The sequence below is a fragment of the Vulpes lagopus genome, chromosome 16, assembly GCF_018345385.1.
Source record: "Vulpes lagopus strain Blue_001 chromosome 16, ASM1834538v1, whole genome shotgun sequence".
Classification (NCBI taxonomy): Eukaryota; Metazoa; Chordata; class Mammalia; order Carnivora; family Canidae; genus Vulpes; species Vulpes lagopus.
Genome location: NC_054839.1, coordinates 15,660,869 through 15,679,551, shown reverse-complemented (window position 1 = coordinate 15,679,551; position 18,683 = coordinate 15,660,869). Strand labels below are relative to the sequence as shown.

Here is an 18,683-nt window from a genome sequence, read left to right as displayed (position 1 = left end):
CACCGAACTTTGTAAAGTAGTACGATTTCCTAGCCACTGTTTTCCTGAAAATTTCCAAGTATCATTTAACTTCTGTGGAGAGCAACTAAGAAAGCAACACTATACGTTACTGCAAAAGAATTAAAGACATAGGCAGCAAGACTCAATGGAAGAATCTTTTTGTCTTTCCTGTTACCATAATTAGTGAATGGAAGGGGGAGGTAAGTATTTGAAAAGTAAACTGCTTATCAAAGCTTGAATCAATAAATAAAATGTGTTTTTGATTCATTGAGATTGATACATCCGTGGCTCCAGGTTGCTTAAATTCTAAGCCCAAGACAAGTTTGTTGCTGAACCACAGAGGTTAGCAGCACAGCTTATCTGAAACAGACCAACCGGAGAATTTACCCATTCTTCAATTTTCCCTATAACCACCATGCTTCTTTATACATATAAAACAGTGAACGGGATTCCGACAATAAGGACATTATTTTACTGAGGTTTTCCAGTAGGAATACTCTCAGATCTCCATTCTGTCCACTCCAATAACAGACTTTCAGCCATATTATTCTCCCACTTGAAGTCAGGATGAGCCCTAGTCAACACTGAACTGCACTTCCAACACAGCCTACAGAAAGGTAGTTTTCTCTTCATGCAAATAATTTGCGCATATTTGGGGATGGTTAGCAATACTTCTAATATGACTGGATTTGAGAACTACTACTCTAACTCTTCTTCAAGTTACTAAAAAAAAAAAAAAAAACTCATATCAAGTACTATGTTGTTTTCACTCCCCATAAGGATCTGAAAGACAAAGAAAAGCTCTCTATATTTCCATGATCCCACATTGTCTCTTATAATACCAAATACTATAAATGTTAGAACTAACATTTTCCTGACATATGATCAGCTAAAGTCATGACAGAAATGAAGCAAATTGTCTTATAGATACCTGCACTACCATTTCATTATAGCTTTATTCACAACCAAGTATAGAAACAAAGTGCCTCTCCAAGGATCAATGTATGATCTTTCTCACACACACGCATGCATGCACACAGAATACTATTCAGCCATGATAAAAAGGAGAATGCTGCATTTGCAACAACATGAATGGACCTTGAGAATATCCTGCTGAGTGAAATAACTCACTCAGAGTTATTGAGGGACAGAGAAAGATAAATACTGTATGGTATCTATTATATGTGGACTTGAAAAACACTGAACTTATAAAAGGAGGGAGGAAAACAGTGGTTAGGGGCTTTTGGAGTAAAGCCTTGAGAGAGATTATCTAAGAGTACATACTTGCAACTGGTAGATAAATAAATCCTAGACACCTAATACACGATACAGTGATTAAAAACAACAAAAAGGGGATCCCTGGGTGGTGCAGTGGTTTAGCGCCTGCCTTTGGCCCAGGGCGCGATCCTGGAGACCCGGGATCAAATCCCACGTCGGGCTCCCGGTGCATGGAGCCTCCTTCTCCCTCAGCCTATGTCTCTGCCTCTCTCTCTCTCTCTCTGTGACTATCATAAATAAATTTAAAAAAAATAAAATAAAAACAACAAAAAGGTATTATAAACAGTAAATGTGCTAAGAGCCTAGACCTTAATTACTCATGACACAAGAATGATAATCATAGACATTAACACCATGAACACCTCAACAGCAATCATACTGCAATATAAATGTATCAACTCAATACACTCTATGACTTTAACTTAAGCACTGTTGTATGCCAAATACGTCTCAAAACAAACAAAAATCACCCAACCATAATAAAATCATGACAAGGTACTAGTGAAAGTCCCTTAAAAATTTAGGCCCATGAGAAGAGGCTAAAATGATCATCTGGTTTTAAGGAACAATACTGTTCTCAACATCCAACCACCTCCCTCCAGCCCTTTCTGGGACTAATTCACTTTCAAATCGTCCTGAAAAGTGATGAAAGAAAAAGAGTGCAAGTAAAAGCTGAATCAACAGAATAAGGAAAGTGAAGAACACAAATTTTGAGGTATTTCTTATTCTCATATTTGTAACTCAAATTAGAATATATATATCAACACACACACACACACACACACACACACACACACACAGACCCTTATTGAGTGCATACACCTTTTAACACCTGTATTATGTGATGAACTGTCCAGATCGAATTTTCTGACATTTTAAAAATATTTCTAATTATTCTGATTTCCACATTCAGTTCATAGGAAAAGATATGTTAAACAATTTCAGCTTGACCTGAAGATCTACCATTATTGCGTAAAATATTATACTACAAAGGAATGAATGACATACCTTCAGAAAAGGCCCATGGACACTTGACGGGATGAGCACTGGGTGTTATTCTGTATGTTGACAAATTGAACACCAATAAAAAATAAATTGATTAAAAAAAAAAAAAAAAAAGAGGGATCCCTGGGTGGTGCAGTGGTTTGGCGCCTGCCTTTGGCCCAGGGCGCGATCCTGGAGACCCGGGATCGAATCCCACGTCGGGCTTCCGGTGCATGGAGCCTGCTTCTCCCTCTGCCTCTCTCTCTCTCCCTGTGTGACTATCATAAATAAATAAAAAAATTAAAAAAAAAAAAAAAAGAAAAGGCTCATGGAGAATTCAGAATATGGTATCTGGTTCCCTTACGCAAAATTCGCAGCACATTGGCATATGCAGCTGGTTAATAAATGTTATAATCGGTATGCTGATTATAATCTGTAGGCTGATTAATGATTTGGAGTAATCTGGTGCTTAATTTTCAATTACAGGCATCATAACTCTACGGTTGCCACATAATAACCAATGAGGACAATAACAACAGGAGTGAAGAACAAGGAGGCGAGGAGGACTATGCCTCTGCCAGGTACAAGCTCTAGAGGCCTAAGAGTGCAGATTTCTCATAGCTTTGTTGCTTCTGAAGGTGAAATGAGAAAATGGAAGTGACAGTATTTGGAAAAATTTAAACTGTCAAATTTACAATGTTCCTATAAAATGACAACACAGGGAGGAGTATTCCAAATGTATCATACTTTGGGCTGATCTTCAATTTGATAAGCAAGTAGATTATAACCACGAACGGATGACACCACTGTCAAGGAACATAGCCCTAAAATGTTGGGAGGATGCATGGAAGCTAGGGTCATAAAAATCCTCTGAGTTTTTACAACTATTTTTGTGGGGTTTTTTTATTATTTTTTTTTAATCAAATTGTTCCTAAATGAGTTCGGAAACACAACAGAACCACAAAATTTCGAAGCTGGAGAATCTGCCAGAGATTATGAGGCTGAATAAAAACTAAGACTCAAGACTACTTAGGTACTCCCTTCCTATGTACTAAAACACAGCTACCTGGCAGACAGGTGTTCAATGATTAAATGCTCTATCTTCACTTGGGTCTCTCCATCCAAAGTTACATATTTCTTCCTATACCTCAATGCTGTTATAGCCAGCCAGAAATTCATGGCATTTAAATTGTCAATATATTAATGCTAATTGGGCAGTATATATAAAAGAGCTCTATTTGTTCTGTGGGTTTATTATTCTTTTAACTGCTTTCAAAATATAACCTACAGTTTATAAGAACTAACCAGAAATCGCATTTTCTTCCCAAGCTGCTTTAACCACATTTTATGCAAGAAGAAGTTTTGAAGTATCAGAATGTCCATCTGATAGAAATGCAAAAGGATTGCCCAGAATTAACTGGAGTGAACAAACCACAAAATGACTCTAAAAACATCCCATGAATAAAACTTGAAGGCTTGACAATCTAAAACTGCCTTAGGTCAACTTTAACTTTCACTTGTGAAATTTGTCATTTTCATGCTATTTGAAAAAGGTGAATAAATAGAAGTTCTACATTTTGACCAGTTATAGCATTTTTAAAAATAATAAGTTCCTGCTACTCCAAGAAGTATACCCACTTCCCTGGAAATATTCCAAGGTTCCATTTAAAGAAAACTTATTTTATAAATTTCAAACTGTCTTTCCTTAATTACACAATAGACTTCTGTAATAAACTTCAGCCATATCATTTTTAAACAAAAAGTAAACCAGATGTTTGGTACTTATATGCAAAATTGAGCTCTCATTGTGAAACCAAATTAAATTAAAATGAACTCCAGAATGAAGCTAAGTCCCCAATGAAAAACAACAAACACAAAACCAAAAAAAGAAAAAAGAAAAAGAAAAGAAAAAAAACCCACAACAGTGTTGTTTTGTGGCTTCTTAGTTTTGGTCATTTACCTATTTTTCCTTAGATTTGGGAAAACATGAACCCTATTCCCAACTCCCCACTGTTTTATCAAAATTAGCATATGCATTTGTATTTTTTCTTTAAAGACACACACAGCAAAAGGCCCAAAAATGTCAATGTATCACTTAAATAGTCAAAACTTAATTAATGTCAGGTATATAGTAGACACTATTATCAATGACTTCCATATAAAACTCTTAATTCTCACATACATATAAAAGTTTGGTGCTACTATTCTATTGCTATCCCCACTGTACATAGTTGAAGCAGAAAGAGGTGAAATAAATCAACCAAGGTTTGTCAGTAGCAAGGTTAAGATTTATATTTTCAGAGACTGAGTCTAGAGTCTGCTCTCTTGACCGAGGAGCAGGAATTACATTTTGGTCCAAAACCACTACTGGGAAATACAAGAAAACCATTCAAATTGGTGTCACTGATATCAATGCTCATTTTATTTGCTGGTTAATTTTCAAATTTTAAATCTGACATCTCTTTAAATGAATTCAGCAATATGAAAGTTATTATGGTGTGACAATCTAATAAGAATTCTCTCTCATGTGTACACACACACACACACACACACACACACACACACCCTCCACCCCAACCTTCATCAGTGCTGTCTAAGACAATTGGGCTTCAGTCAAGAGGACCCTGATGGAGCAGTGAAGTTCCAGGTACAGCTACTCCAAGGCTATATTCCCAACAGAACTGGGAAATGACAACATCTTGACCTACATCCCACTCCCTGTCTAATAATAGTGCAAAATGTTTACTGATTAAAACCAAAATTCTCTCTCATCTGACATGAAATTAGAAAGTGGCATAAGGGGGCTCCTGGGTGACTTAATTAGTTGAGTATCCAATTCTTGATTTCAGCTAACTTCATGATTTCAGCAAGAGATCCAACCCCACATGTAGCTCCACGCTCAGCAGGGAGTCTGCTTGAGATTTTCTCTCTCCCTCTCAATCTGCTCCTACCCACCTCCTCTTGTGAACATGTGCGTGCTCTCTCTCCTAAATAAATAATTAAAAAAGGGGGGATGTAAGAATTCAGAGGACAGAAAAGATAGGCTATTTTTGTTTAAATACTCAGTGTTACTCTTTCGTCACCTAAAATTTCAAACCCTAATCTCATCTAGAAAATTCAACGTATTTGATAGAGAAAGAACCAAGACAGGACAACACAACCAAAGGCCTAAATGTTACATTCTCATAGTGTCTCCTTTGTGAAAGAAGATGTGAGCGGTCAGAATGTTTGGTATCAAGGATTAAAGCTTCTTAATTCAATTTTTAGAATTCCATGGTACGCCTGGGTGGTTAGGTGGTTGAGCGTCTGCCTTTGGCTCAGGGTGCGATCCTGGAGTCCGGATCCAGTTCCACATGGGGCTCCTTGCAGGGAGCCTGCTCCTCCCTCTGCCTGTGTCTCTGTCTCTGTCTGTCTGTCTCTCTCTCTCTCTCTCAAATAAATAAATAAATAAAATCTTTAAAACACACACACACACACACAATTTTTAGAATTCCCTAACGTATGATAAATCTAGTCACCTGGTCTAAAGAATCAACAATTTGTTAATAAATGGCAGCTTATCTGATTATAAGATAAACCACAGTCTGGATAACACAGGTGTTGCCTTTTATTACTCTGGCTATTTATGTCAACTATTTAGTTAATCTTGAAGTCAAGGAAGAACAATTTTCTAGTAACACTGATTACTCATCATCTTGAAATATGCGTTTATTTTCATTTCATATACAAAGTTTGTCAAGATCAACATTTAAAAGTTAGTACCAGGGGATCCCTGGGTGGCTCAGCAGTTTAGCACCTGTTTTCTGCTCAGGTCATGATCCCAGAATCTGGGATTGAGTCCCATGTCAGGCTCCCTGCATGGAGCCTGCTTCTCCCTATGCCTGTGTCTCTACCTCGCTCTTTCTCTCTCTCTGTGTGTGTGTGTGTGTGTGTGTGTCTCATGAATAAATAAATAAATCTTCAAAAAATAAAAGAAAAATTAAGCAAGTGCGTTCTTTTGCTTAACACATTCTCAAAATTTCTATACTTTTTCACTACATGCCTTAAACTGAGTAAAGAATGAAATCACTCCCTAAACCAAAAGAACACTTACTGGAACCCCTATTTAAAATTAGGAACAAATTGGGGTACTTGGGTGGCTGAGTTGGTAAAGCATCTGCCTTCAGCTCAGGTTATAATCTCAGAGTCCTGGGATAGAAATCCCACATGCAGAGGCTGCTCTGCAGGGAGCCTGTTTCTAACCTCTGCCTGCTGCTCTCTACCCCCACCTCCGCTTGTGCTCTATCAAATAAACAAAATCTTAAAAATTAATAAAAATAAAATTAGGGACAAATCAAAATCATTATCCAGTTACTGACTTCAACATCTTAAAATCAGGGACATAACCTGAAAAATCACTCAGAGCAGATGCACTGCTTTCCACTGATGTACTAACAACACATGGCTCTAGAGTACTATTTCTACTAACAGTGGACCTGGACGCAAGATCTTCCTATCACGAAGAGCTTGACTGTATTTGGAATGATGTCTGGATAAAGATTTTTAAACACATAACAAGCCTAAAATAGACTTTCCAGGTGTTCAAGAGGCTGAAACATATCCCCATGTGATACAATCTATTAAAATGCAAATGCAAAAAAGAAATGAAAGGGAAATAATTCCAGAACAGAGAACTTGATTTTCTGATAGCTTTCCACTTAACCACAGTATTTAATAAACTCCCATTCAAAGTGTTCTTTGAAGCCTGTTGGGGTTTTTTTTTCCCCTAGATGTTACAGAGTTTACACCTAAATGAGGGGGATATTTCTAAAAGAGTTATCCTGGTTACAAAGAATGAAAAGAACACTCAAGAGATCACGGTTGATTTCATTACAACTTTCTTAAGGGAAAAGTTGTCGTTGTTTATCTTCTATCCACCATCAAAGCATCTATAACATATTTCTAAAACCCCAAAGGGGCACCTGGGTGGTTTAGTGATTAAGGAGTGCCTTTGGCTCAAGGTGTGATCCCAGGGTCTAGGGATTGAGTCCTTCATCCAGTTCCCCATGGGGAGCCTGCTTCTCCCTCTGCCTGTCTCTGCCTCTGTGTCTCTCATGAATAAATAAAATCTTTAAAAAGTTAAAGCCTAAAGAGAAATATGTGTCAATACTTATTAAGGGCTGACTTCCTTCTTTTTGGATATACTTCCCGGAAATAATCTCTAGCACTCAGTGGTTCCTGATGGATCAGAAAAGCATTTGAGTATCAATCAAGAGTCTGGTTAAAAGCTGGGCTGGATTTGCTACAAACACAGGGGTTGTTATCTTAAATAAATCATATACATTTGTTTCTTAAATTCCTCTCTCTCTCCAACTAGTGTGATTTCATTTTGAAACAATTGGTCTTGAAGTTCCAGGAAAATAGTTTTTAGAAATTTTATGCAATCAAGGCCAATGACTTACGTAATTGATTATGGCAAAGAAATATACCACAAGACTGTGTGTGTAAGGGTGTGCTGTGTTTAACACCTGCCTTCGGCCCAGGGCATGATCCTGGGGACCCAGGATTGAGTCCCACATCAGGCTCCCTGCATGGAGCCTGCCTTCTCCCTTTGCCTGTGTCTCTGCCTCTCTCTCTCTGGATCTCTCATAAATAAATAAAAATAAATCTTTAATTCTATTTTCTATATAGAATCATCAAATACTGACACTCAATTTTGGGGGGGGGGGTTGGGGGGTTGCTTGTTTTAGAAATAATCCACAATCCGCAAATAATCTAGGTTGCAAAGCCCTTGAAAATATAACCTTTTTAAAGATTTTATTTATTCATGAGAGACACAGAGAGAGAGGCAGAGACACCACCAGCAGAGGGAGAAGCAGCCTCCCTGATGAAGGACTGGATGGATCTAGAATCACAACTGATGGAGCCAAAGGAAGATGTTTAACCACTGAACCACCCAGGTGCCCCCAAAATATGGGCTTTTTGTCCCAATGCAAGGGAACACAAGTTACAACCAGGAGAGGATCAGTAAATGTTTGAGTAGAGAAAAAGCCTCCCTAAGCCTCCCTTCAATTTACTAACTGTGAAACATGAGGCCAGAGAAGGGTCTGGCACAGCTACTTCAAAGGTATATTCCAACAGAACGGGGTCTTTACCATATCTCAACCTACAACTCAACGCTCTGTGAATAATTTAAAATGTCTACTGATGTTTTAAAATTAATTCTTCCTCTTTACTTCTTCAAGAACATATAGCTTATAAAGTAAAACTATTGGGTAGAAACACTTGTCTTCAGTGCACAACCTCACCCCAAGGAATTATATTAGGTGTCTGGCAATTTCATTTCCATGACTGGAAGGTAACAGGAGAAGTTGGAACCCTGCATAGTGTACTTCCACGAACCACAGGTTCCAAAGAAAACCATATATTACGGTTTCCGCTACATGCCGTCAGACAAGAAGCATAGTTCACCATAGTTCTGCATGCCGTCAGACCAGAAACATAGTTCACCATAAATAATTTACTACAAATTCTACTTTGGAAAAATCAATAAAGAAGGGTTCCAATTAATATAAACACTGAACATAAAGATAAAAAGGCTCTAATTCTATTTCAACACTCTATAAAGTTGCAATGTTCTTAAAAGGTAGGGTACAGATAGATGCCAATAGACTCCTGAAACCATTCCTTCTTCTATCCCAGGAACAAATACTAATCAGCTACAAAGTGTCCAGTTATGGGTTCAGAAGCTTTTGCAATAACATAATAGATAGACTCTATGAGGATGGAAAGCCCAAGGCTAAGAGAAGAGACTGGCAGTCAACACATTAATTGCCTAAATTAGAATTTAACCATAATTAGGACAAATACTATAAAGACATGATTTAAAACAACCAAATTTTAAATTTTATGTTTAAATGTATGAAATAAAATGTCATGATATATTTAATTTATGGAATAAAATGCCATAGGCTCAACATTGTAAACATCTGAATTTTTCCCTATTTCCTTGATGTCAAAAAATAAATGTTTAAAGTAAAGGGAGCAGGGAAGAAATGATAAAAGACTAAGATTTCAGTTATAAAATGAATATCAACGTTCACTCCATGGTGTCACAGGTGAGCTACCAAATCAAATTGTTGATGGCTAACAACTGACACTATAGCAAAACCATATGGACCTTCGACCAGCAAATTTCCCTCCACTCCCAACTCATGTCAGAGGACTAGGCTTTATATATATTTATCAATATTTATTCATATTGAAACTGGCTCAGAAATACTATTCCAGTTTTCCTTGAAATGGGTGCACAAAAGTAATAAACCATGTCACACAAAGAGCTACAAAGTTGAAGTAATCGTCTGTGTGATGGGGATGGGGGGGCCCACAGGAATGTTAAATAACAGTATTTGAACTACTATAAATCACACACCCTGTAAGGTAATGCCAAAGTACTGTGCGTATGAACACAAGAAATTCAGATCCACTAGTGATGTCCTGAGTATCAAGTACTGCCTAGCCGCAAGTTGCCTGAAGCCTGAGACAACGCAAATATAAAATCAATGAAAACCAAGGAATCTGGGAGTATGAACATTGTAGCCAAAATTTTAGAGTGGGGAACTTATTAATATATATACACCTATACTAATATACACACATATTATCACCTAATATATATTCTACTAGGAAATAAAGCAACGCAGATAAAATGCCATACTTATGAATTCCTGAGAGCTCACATGATTACCACTTTGAACAGGGCACAATCTTCCCAAATCTTATCTTTTTAATTTTATTGGACAACCGCAAACAGTGCTTTCTCTGTTACTAAGCTGTCAGTATTTCCATGTATAATTATTAGAAGAAAAAAAACCAGGAATAAAGAGTAATCAGAACATTCTAATAGACTAAAAATGTATAGCAAAATGGTGCAATATTTATGGTCCAGCTCTGGACAAGAGCTATAATAATCACCTTTGGACAGATTACTGACAAAATAACAATAGTAATCAAATATATGTCACTATGTAACTATTTAAACTCCTAAGAAAGGCTTTTATGATACTATTAGCAGCAAATGAACTACTCCCATAAAATATGACTTAATATCACCCTGATAAGAGTTTAAGTACATATAACCATTGTTATGTGAAAAAACATTATTTTTAATATGTGACAGCCCGACAGGATTTAATTACCACACCTACTTCAAAACTATTAGCTGTTTCATTCAAACCTGAAAAAACAATATTTATATGGGTATTGAGAATCATTATGATTGATGCAATCTTTTGTGTTATTCCCTTTATAGTCACTTGCATTTGTTATTATTAACAAGGAAGAAAGAAAGGGGAAATGTGTGTTTCTGTTTTGCAACAAAGCTTTTCTGATGATGACTAACCTCTTCCTTTGAACACAAAAAGCCTCTTTTAACCAATGTACATATAAATATGTTCTTCACAATGCACACCAAGCAAGGAAATAAGAAGGAAAAAAAAAAAAAAAAAACAAAAACGCAAGCCTGTAGGACTTAAGCCAGAATTAAAGGCAACACAGGCAAGATGAGGACATGAAAGCTGTCAGGAGAGATGTTATTCTTACTCTCAATTTCTTACAACTCCTCTGCTCTCAAGGAAGAAAAGCCATAGTTTCTTTTAACCATATCCACAACAGATCTCACTTGAAAGGAAACACAGCCAGGGATTTGGCATGAATGGGCACATTACCAATTTTCCAGCATCACTACTGAATATTTATGTCGGTGACGAATGATGACACCAGTGAAATATTTTAACATGAAGCCTTGCCTTGTAAATCGTCTCGATGCTGTGTCAAAACAACACCTACCATAAATCAGAGCTCTGAGGACCAGTATTTCTTGTTCTAACATGCTACCTGCTCAGCAGAATCACTTGTGTGAACAGGCATAGATTAATGTGGGCTAAGCAGAGCCATCTTCCCTCCTAACTTATAGAGCTATAATTTAACAGGCCTATTATCGTCAAGGTAATTTTGACAGTGCTGAAATATTATACTTGTTAAAAATATGCTTTTAGCACTAACTCCAGTGGTCATTTGAACGGAATAAACAGAGAGGTATCCCTACAATTATCTTGCTTCCCTACCGATGTCTCTTTTCCAGCAAGGCACCAGTCTGTTGACAACTGATTTTATGAACACTACGGCAAGACGGTTTTTCTGGTAGTACAAGAAGCTTACCGTGGTGCTTTCGGCTCACTTTTCACTTGTCCCTGAGTTATTTATTAGCAACCTAACAGTGGATGCTAAGGAGTTCCTTTGCAGGTTCAAGAAACTGAACAATTGTTCAAACCTCCACCACTCACCCCTCCCCAATGCTCAAACTCCTACTTATGCATCTCCGAAAATTCAGGATAGAATTGGGAAAGCTTAATTTCCCACTGAAATTAGAAAGCTTCATCCTTGGGACAATTCTAGATTTTTGATTAGGACAATACACAAATGTGTCTCTCATTGCTCACTATGCCACGATTCACATTCCATATCTTACTGGGTACAAGCACGTTCCACTGGGAGGATAAAATTAACAAAAGTGACAGTTAGTACGTTTGCTTTTCTCCTTCTATAGTACTTAAGCCTAACTGAATCTTTCAGGAAAAAATGATATATACATTGATACTTTCCTTATACCAGACGCATAAACAAGTGAACACACACGTCACTGCAGAAATATCAGTCATATGAAATGAACAGTGGCCACAACCCAGCATTAATTTCGCATTTCACTAAGAAAATAAACACCAACAGTAACTGACACCAGCAGGTTAATTTCTTAAAGCCAAATTAATAAACTGGAAGCAAACAGATTTAGTTATATGGAATCCATGACAGTCACTGCATTCAGCCAAGTGTTATGTCACCATTTCCAGAAATGAAGAAACAGGACAACTATCCACTCATCTTCTCTCCAAAACAAAGGGTGAAATCCTAGAGACTTTCTAAGAATAAAACATCTCTATGGACTCTACCGGCATGGGAAATACTGGTCATATCTCTCCCTAAACTCATGTTTGACTCAGGTCACAAGAGTGACCATATTCTACCCCTTGGAATTAAAATATATGCAGCCAAGTTGTCAGCGGCTGCCTATTCCAGTTACTAGGTAAGAATGTATCAAGTTAAAAAAATCAAGTGAACTTGTTTGAGTTGCCAGACGTTCTGCGGCAACACTCTTTGAGAAATTCGTTAATAAAGACTTTAATATCTCAAACATAATAAATCACAAAGATTTTTTAAATCTTTGTCAACACTACAAAATGCAAACTCAAGCTACAAAAAAAAAGATTTTTTTTTCACCTTTAAATTGGGAAAAAAAAAAAATACAGGTTTATGCAATAAGGTGCGCGCTTACATTATCCCTGAAATAATGTAGATCATGCTGCCCTCTTGTGCCAGACATAAAAACTAAAACAAATTCAGCTCATCCAAGGAATATGGAAATAATCTCTTAATTTCTCAATGGTTTCCTGTTGACCTGAGATTGATGTTATCTGTGAATTAAGATCTGATAGAACAGAGATGACAACAGAAAAATGTTGATCAGGGAAAAGGCACAGCCAAGGTGCAGCCCACAGCAAGGGGACACAGATCACGTCCACAAAGGCACTCTTGGACTCAAGGTACAAGCAGAATGTGTGTGAAAGGCTGGAACAGCTGAAAACATATGGCTCTTTAACACACACACAATACCATTACCAAAATCCACAGAGGAGGGAAGGCAAAAAGAAGAAAACTCACTTTTACCCTTCTGACACAACCCATTAGCTGATTCAAATTTTACCCCAAACAGTTTAAGATTAATTGGGTTATTAAAAATCAGTGGGTAATAAGATAGCTTATTTGCTTATGTAATGTACTAAGTAAACATCAGGCAACCATACGTGGGTTCAAAATGGAGAAAAACATTAAGTCATGCAGCTTGGAGAGATGGAACTTTCTTAAAAAATCAGAGCTCTGGGGGAACCTGGGTGCCTCGGTGGTTAAGCATCTGCCTTAGGCTCGGGTCATGATCCCGGGGTCCTGGGATCGAGTTCTACATGAAGCTCCCCAAAAGGGAACCTGCTTCTTCTCCCTCTGCCTGTGTTTCTGCCCCTCTCTCTGTCTCTCTCATAAATAAATAAACAAAATCTTAAAAAAACAAAAAAATCAGAGCTCTGAAGTGGTTAGACAGTCGTGGCTACCAAGCAGATACACGCACTATCCTTCTCCCTAAATCCAAGTCAACGAGGCTGGGATGTCAGTAGGGGTGGAAACTGGTGTTTCGGGGCCCCTCAATGAAAGCGTGGGTCTCTGCATAAGTTCAAAGCATATCAAAAAAAAAAAAAAAAAAGCATCTCCATCCCACTGATGAACAAAATGGGAAACAAAGGAGAAGGGAGACATCTGGGGTGGAAGCACCCATGAAGAAATGTAAAAAGACATTTCTACAATCAGCATCAAGGACTCTGAGCATATTTTGACACAGGTAGCAAGTGAAGCAGGCCATGAAAGGGAACTCTGGCAGGACATTTGCAAATCCATATGAGGCGATGGGACGGGCAGTTCTAGGCATTACCTGGAACTGGCCAAAATGCCTTCCTAGATCTTCTGTTTTCCAAACTCCAAGATGGTGTCAGGATTGTGAGCTCAAAGGAAGCCAACTGATTTCTCCCTGAGAGGGTGCTCTGAAGAACAAATTACTGAGAAGAGAATGATCTACTTTGGGTCTCTCTGCAGGCTGCTCAGAGAACACTGCTACTCAGGGAGCATACCACCACACCGGGCACCTGTATACATTTTGGGAAGATATTTAACAGAACTTAAAAATTGCCATGTCTACCCCTCAGATGGAAAGAAATTGTGTTTTAAAAATACATACAAATCAATGATGTCTACCATGAAGTGTAATTCATAGCTTTGGCTTGTTCTTCCCATTGCCTTCAATGGTACAAAAAAAAAAAAATTTAAGAGGTACAAAACTTTTAAACAAATAGTAAAATCTACCACTTAAAATGTTGTTAATTTTTTAAAAACTGTTTCAATCTACTACAAAAAAACAGATAATAACTCATGGCCCCTAAACATTCTGGGCAAACCAGGCCTATCTGTGGAGTGTTTATTTGGGTTTCTGTTTTCTTGAAGGGATGAAGGCCAGCTAACAGATTTGGGACAGAAGAGACAAGATAAACACTAGTGTGCTGCTCTAAGATTAGTGACCTCGAACATTTAGACTGTGTCTCAAATCCTTGAATAATAAATAAATCAGCAAGTGGAGAGGCCTACAGGTCTTGAACAGGCGGAGTCTGGTTAACTGTGGCCAGGAGCATTCAGAGGCTGTCGTAACAGAAACACAGACCCACTTAATGTTCCAAACTTTACGACTGTAGCTTTCAAATTAATGGGCAGGGTGGAACGATGTGCTGGCTGTCAGATGTGTAAGGCCTCCAGTCCCATTCTCACCACAAATGTGAAAAGACCACAGGCCTGTGGGGGGGCCTCTGGAGGTCACTATTCCTGTGCTCAGCATGGGGCTTGGGCCAAACAAATATGCTGAAAAAACTGCATAAAATCCATGCCTGAAGAGTCTCCTTTAATCCTCACAACAGCCTAGTGAAGCAGGAAGGGCAGCTCTTATTTCCATTAACCAGGTGAGGACGGTCCAACCTTCTACCGTACCCTCACCAAGCCTAGGAATCCGTATGTGCTGACTGGGTGCCAAACACTGATCTACTCTATCCCCACAATGTCTTGCTAAGGAGGAGGACATAACATCCCCACTTCACAGGTAAGAACACTGAGGCACCTGAGTGTTACTATAACCATAACCAGCTATTACAATCAGTAGCTAACACGAGGTGTGAACCCAGACAGCTGGATCCATAGTCCACACTATGAACCATGACCACATTATGGTTTGCAATTCACCGGCTCAGCAGTATCAACACACTATGTCCTGGGTCACATGGCTGGTGAAGAACCAGGGCAGGTCTACTCCTGTGCTCTCACAAGCCCACTTCCCTGACTGGACAAGTCCTGTCAATTCTCTCCTGCATAAACAAAGCCCCCCTGGGCCTGAACTGTAGGAACAAATGTTGATGGAACGACTCTTCTTCAGAAGCAAGAGAGGTCAAAGGCCTTGGGGTGGAGGCATCAATCACTCAGACACCTCAAGGTGCACTCATACCAAGGAAAATATTACTGCAGATCTATTTGCTATGGGCCACAAAGCCTATAATATGTAACCAAAGGTCCACTTTAAAGCTAGAGCTTAAAGCCTTTATTGAAGAGAATGTTTACACTTGAATCTTGGGTTTTTGTTAATTTTTCATTATCATTTTAGGTAAACCAGCCAGGACAGGCATATGCTAGAGCTCCGGGATTCCAGAGAGAGTCCCTTGTGAGAGGACCCTTCATATTAAAGTATGACCTAGCTTCAGGGTCCATGATGTAGCCAGTGTTCCAGCTGTATCCAATATAGGGTGTTTTGTATTTTGCCAAACAAATGCATTTCCTAAATCACAGTCAGCAAACTGAACACTCGTTTACACACACACACACACACACACACACACACTGGAATAGAAGCTTGCATGCACCCCATATTCAGATTCTGTCTGGTAGAAGCAAACTGAGAGTGGTGCTTTTTGTATAAAATGAATCAAGACACACAGCGAGGTGTTCCTAGTGACTCCTGCTTTCAAATGCTGAAATTGAATCAGACACTATGTCAAGAAGACAGATTTACTGAGAAACTTGGTGTCTGACTTACCTATTGGGTTTGTATCAAAGAACAACACTGGAGCTCTCAAAATGGACTCAAACATTTTGTTGTGCAAAGTTTGTGAAGAATTAACAAGGACATAGAACACCAACAGAGATCTCGCGATGCCAAAAAGGACAGTAGCCACCGTTAAACCTGAAATAAAAAAGCATCCTTCAGAGAACAACATTTCCTTTTTTTCAGCTGAAGCGTGTCAGGCAGTTTAGGAAGATATTATGTATCTGATTCCATAAAACACGAGGATTCTGTAAGAGTTCAATGCATTTGCAAGATCCACTTAAAAAGAATAATATAATTTATTTTTCTCTGATTAAATAGAACCTATATGAAAAAAATCAAGTGTAAACTACAATTTCATGCTAGGCTTTTCTAATTCATTGACAAGTTCTACTAAAAATTCAGAAGAAAAAGAATTAAAAAAAAATTGTTCATCTTCCCTTCTCCATTTACAGGTTTCATAATCTAAAACTGCAGTATGCTCTGACACCAACGTGTGAATTAACAGGGAACAGGGGAAATGATGTACCATTTCCTTGTAGAAAATGCTCAATTGGCTTTTAAAGAATATGAAAATACCACATTAAGTTGCAAGTAGAAAAATCTCTCAACTGAATTGCAAAAAAATACAAATTATGTGTTAGCATCAAATAATCTCAGTGAGCAACTAATCGCTCATACCGAGTGTTTTGTGTAAAAACACAAAGCATTTTTAAATGAACAAAATCACTTAAATAACAGATTTTATTAAGGACATAAATGAGTACCGATTATGCACGTAAAAATTAAAATCACTTTCCTAACATCTCCTGAATTTCCAATGCTACACAGAATGTGGATAACTTCTGTGATAAATATGCCATCAAGTGCATTTTCTCCCCTTCAGATGACACATCACTGTTGTTTTAACTCTCAAAGCTGCTTTAAATGCCTGAACTCTGTCAACAGGCATTTCCCTGAGGACCCTCATCCTGCTTCAATGTGTAGCAAAACCGCTCTGGGCTCCCTCCGGACCTCTCACTTCCCAATGGTGTCGAAGGTAAACGGCTCGTGTGTTCAGATTTCTAAGCAAGTGATCAACGAAATAAATACCAAATTTCAGTGAGTAGGTTTTCACAAAGATCACTCACTCTATCTTTCGGAAAGCTTGTATGAGCGTTTGCGGTGAAAATATTTAAAATTTTAGATGAGGATTTCCTTTTAAAAGTATGTAATATCACATATATTCTAAGCACTATTGTGAAAACAGAGCACAGTGTTAATATTAGTCTGGCAAGCCAAATGTTAAATTAATCACACAGTTGGGGACGCGATAACATTGTGATCTCAAGGTAAGAAAGAGAAGGAATCCTAATTCCCAGACACTGGATTTTTTCCCTGCTTAGCTTCTCTCTTAAGTAATTAGTGAAGCCCAAGAGATGAGCAGTATGGGGAAGGGAGCTTTGCATACCTGCGAGGAAATAATGCTTTTATTTGGGGGAACCTTGCTGCCAGAGGATTTCATCCAAGTTCAATAAAAGCCAGGGGTTTATTCAGACAGAATTGGAACAATCCGAATCACAGGGTGGGGATCCGTTTCTAATCCCCTTGCCCATCCAAATAATGATATAAGATTTAGCTAAAGCAACCTATTAGAATAGACAATAGCCACATATTTCCAGTGGCTGATTTTCTGAATGCTCAATTCTGGTTTAACTTCCAAAATCCAGTACAGAGCAAATTAAGAGTCTTCATTCAACCTCTTTCTTCTAGTAGATTTTAAAAATAATTATTCTAATTAATTCACAGAGCAAATGCGACTCAGACTCTTAATCTGTTAAGACATTACTGAATTACTCCTGGAAGCCCTAGTTACTCACACAGGCTCATTGTAAGCACCTCAGACTCCCGGATAATAAAACGAATGATTAAACTTTACCTGAATAAATTCCTAAGTACCAGGGAAGATCGAGCTTCTCAGTGACATTTTCTTTTCCATCTACCGTGACATTCAGGGCACTTTGTTCATTTGCCCTGTGGAAAAAGGGAGAAAAAAATATTAAACTATAGATGGAATTTATAACAACAACAACAACAACAAAAAGCCTGAATTTGGGAGACATGACTAATGCCAGAAAAGGATTCCCAGCAACTAGGACACTTGGGTGGCTCAGTGGTTGAGCATCTGCCTTAGGCCCAGGTTGTGATCCCGGGGTCCTGGGATTGAATCCTGTATCGGACTTCTCCCTCTGCCTGTGTCTCTGCCTCTCTGTCTCTAATGAATAAATAAATAAAAATAAATAAATAAATAAATAAATAAATAAATAAATAAATAAATAAAGGATTCCCAGTGTCAAAGGGCCTGGGTACATCCACCTTATAAAAATTCAACTTTCAGTTCTCAAAACTGTGGAGTATCAGATGTGGGACAGGCCATGGAAAAGTTACACTCTACCAGCAAGAACTTTTTCTTTCTCTTCCTGGAAACTAAGGGAAGATTAAGACAGGAGGCTGAAAAAACTCGCCTCTGCCTGACTCCGTGGCAAAGAAAGGCTGCCTGCCAATTTTATGGCACCTTTCATCATACGTAAAACCACTCACCAATAGGACAGCCACCAGTCCTGAAGAACATAGGCAACCTAGAACAGAGAAAAATCATCACACATCA

General features: G+C 38.2%; 1 protein-coding gene across 2 annotated transcripts in view; it reads right to left on the bottom strand.

The window, feature by feature from the left end:
- Positions 1–18,683, bottom strand: part of ABCC4 (ATP binding cassette subfamily C member 4) — a 247,433-nt gene that overhangs the window by 110,684 nt on the left and 118,066 nt on the right. For both annotated transcript variants that reach the window (XR_005984058.1, XM_041731078.1), the window contains exons 17-19: positions 18,617–18,654; positions 17,955–18,049; positions 16,028–16,174 (exon numbers count right to left, since the gene is read on the bottom strand). Coding sequence is in view for 1 of the 2 variants with exons in the window: in XM_041731078.1 (XP_041587012.1) it covers positions 16,028–16,174; positions 17,955–18,049; positions 18,617–18,654 (280 nt within the window). In the remaining variant the exon portion in view is untranslated. The remainder of the gene's footprint in view (positions 1–16,027; positions 16,175–17,954; positions 18,050–18,616; positions 18,655–18,683) is intronic.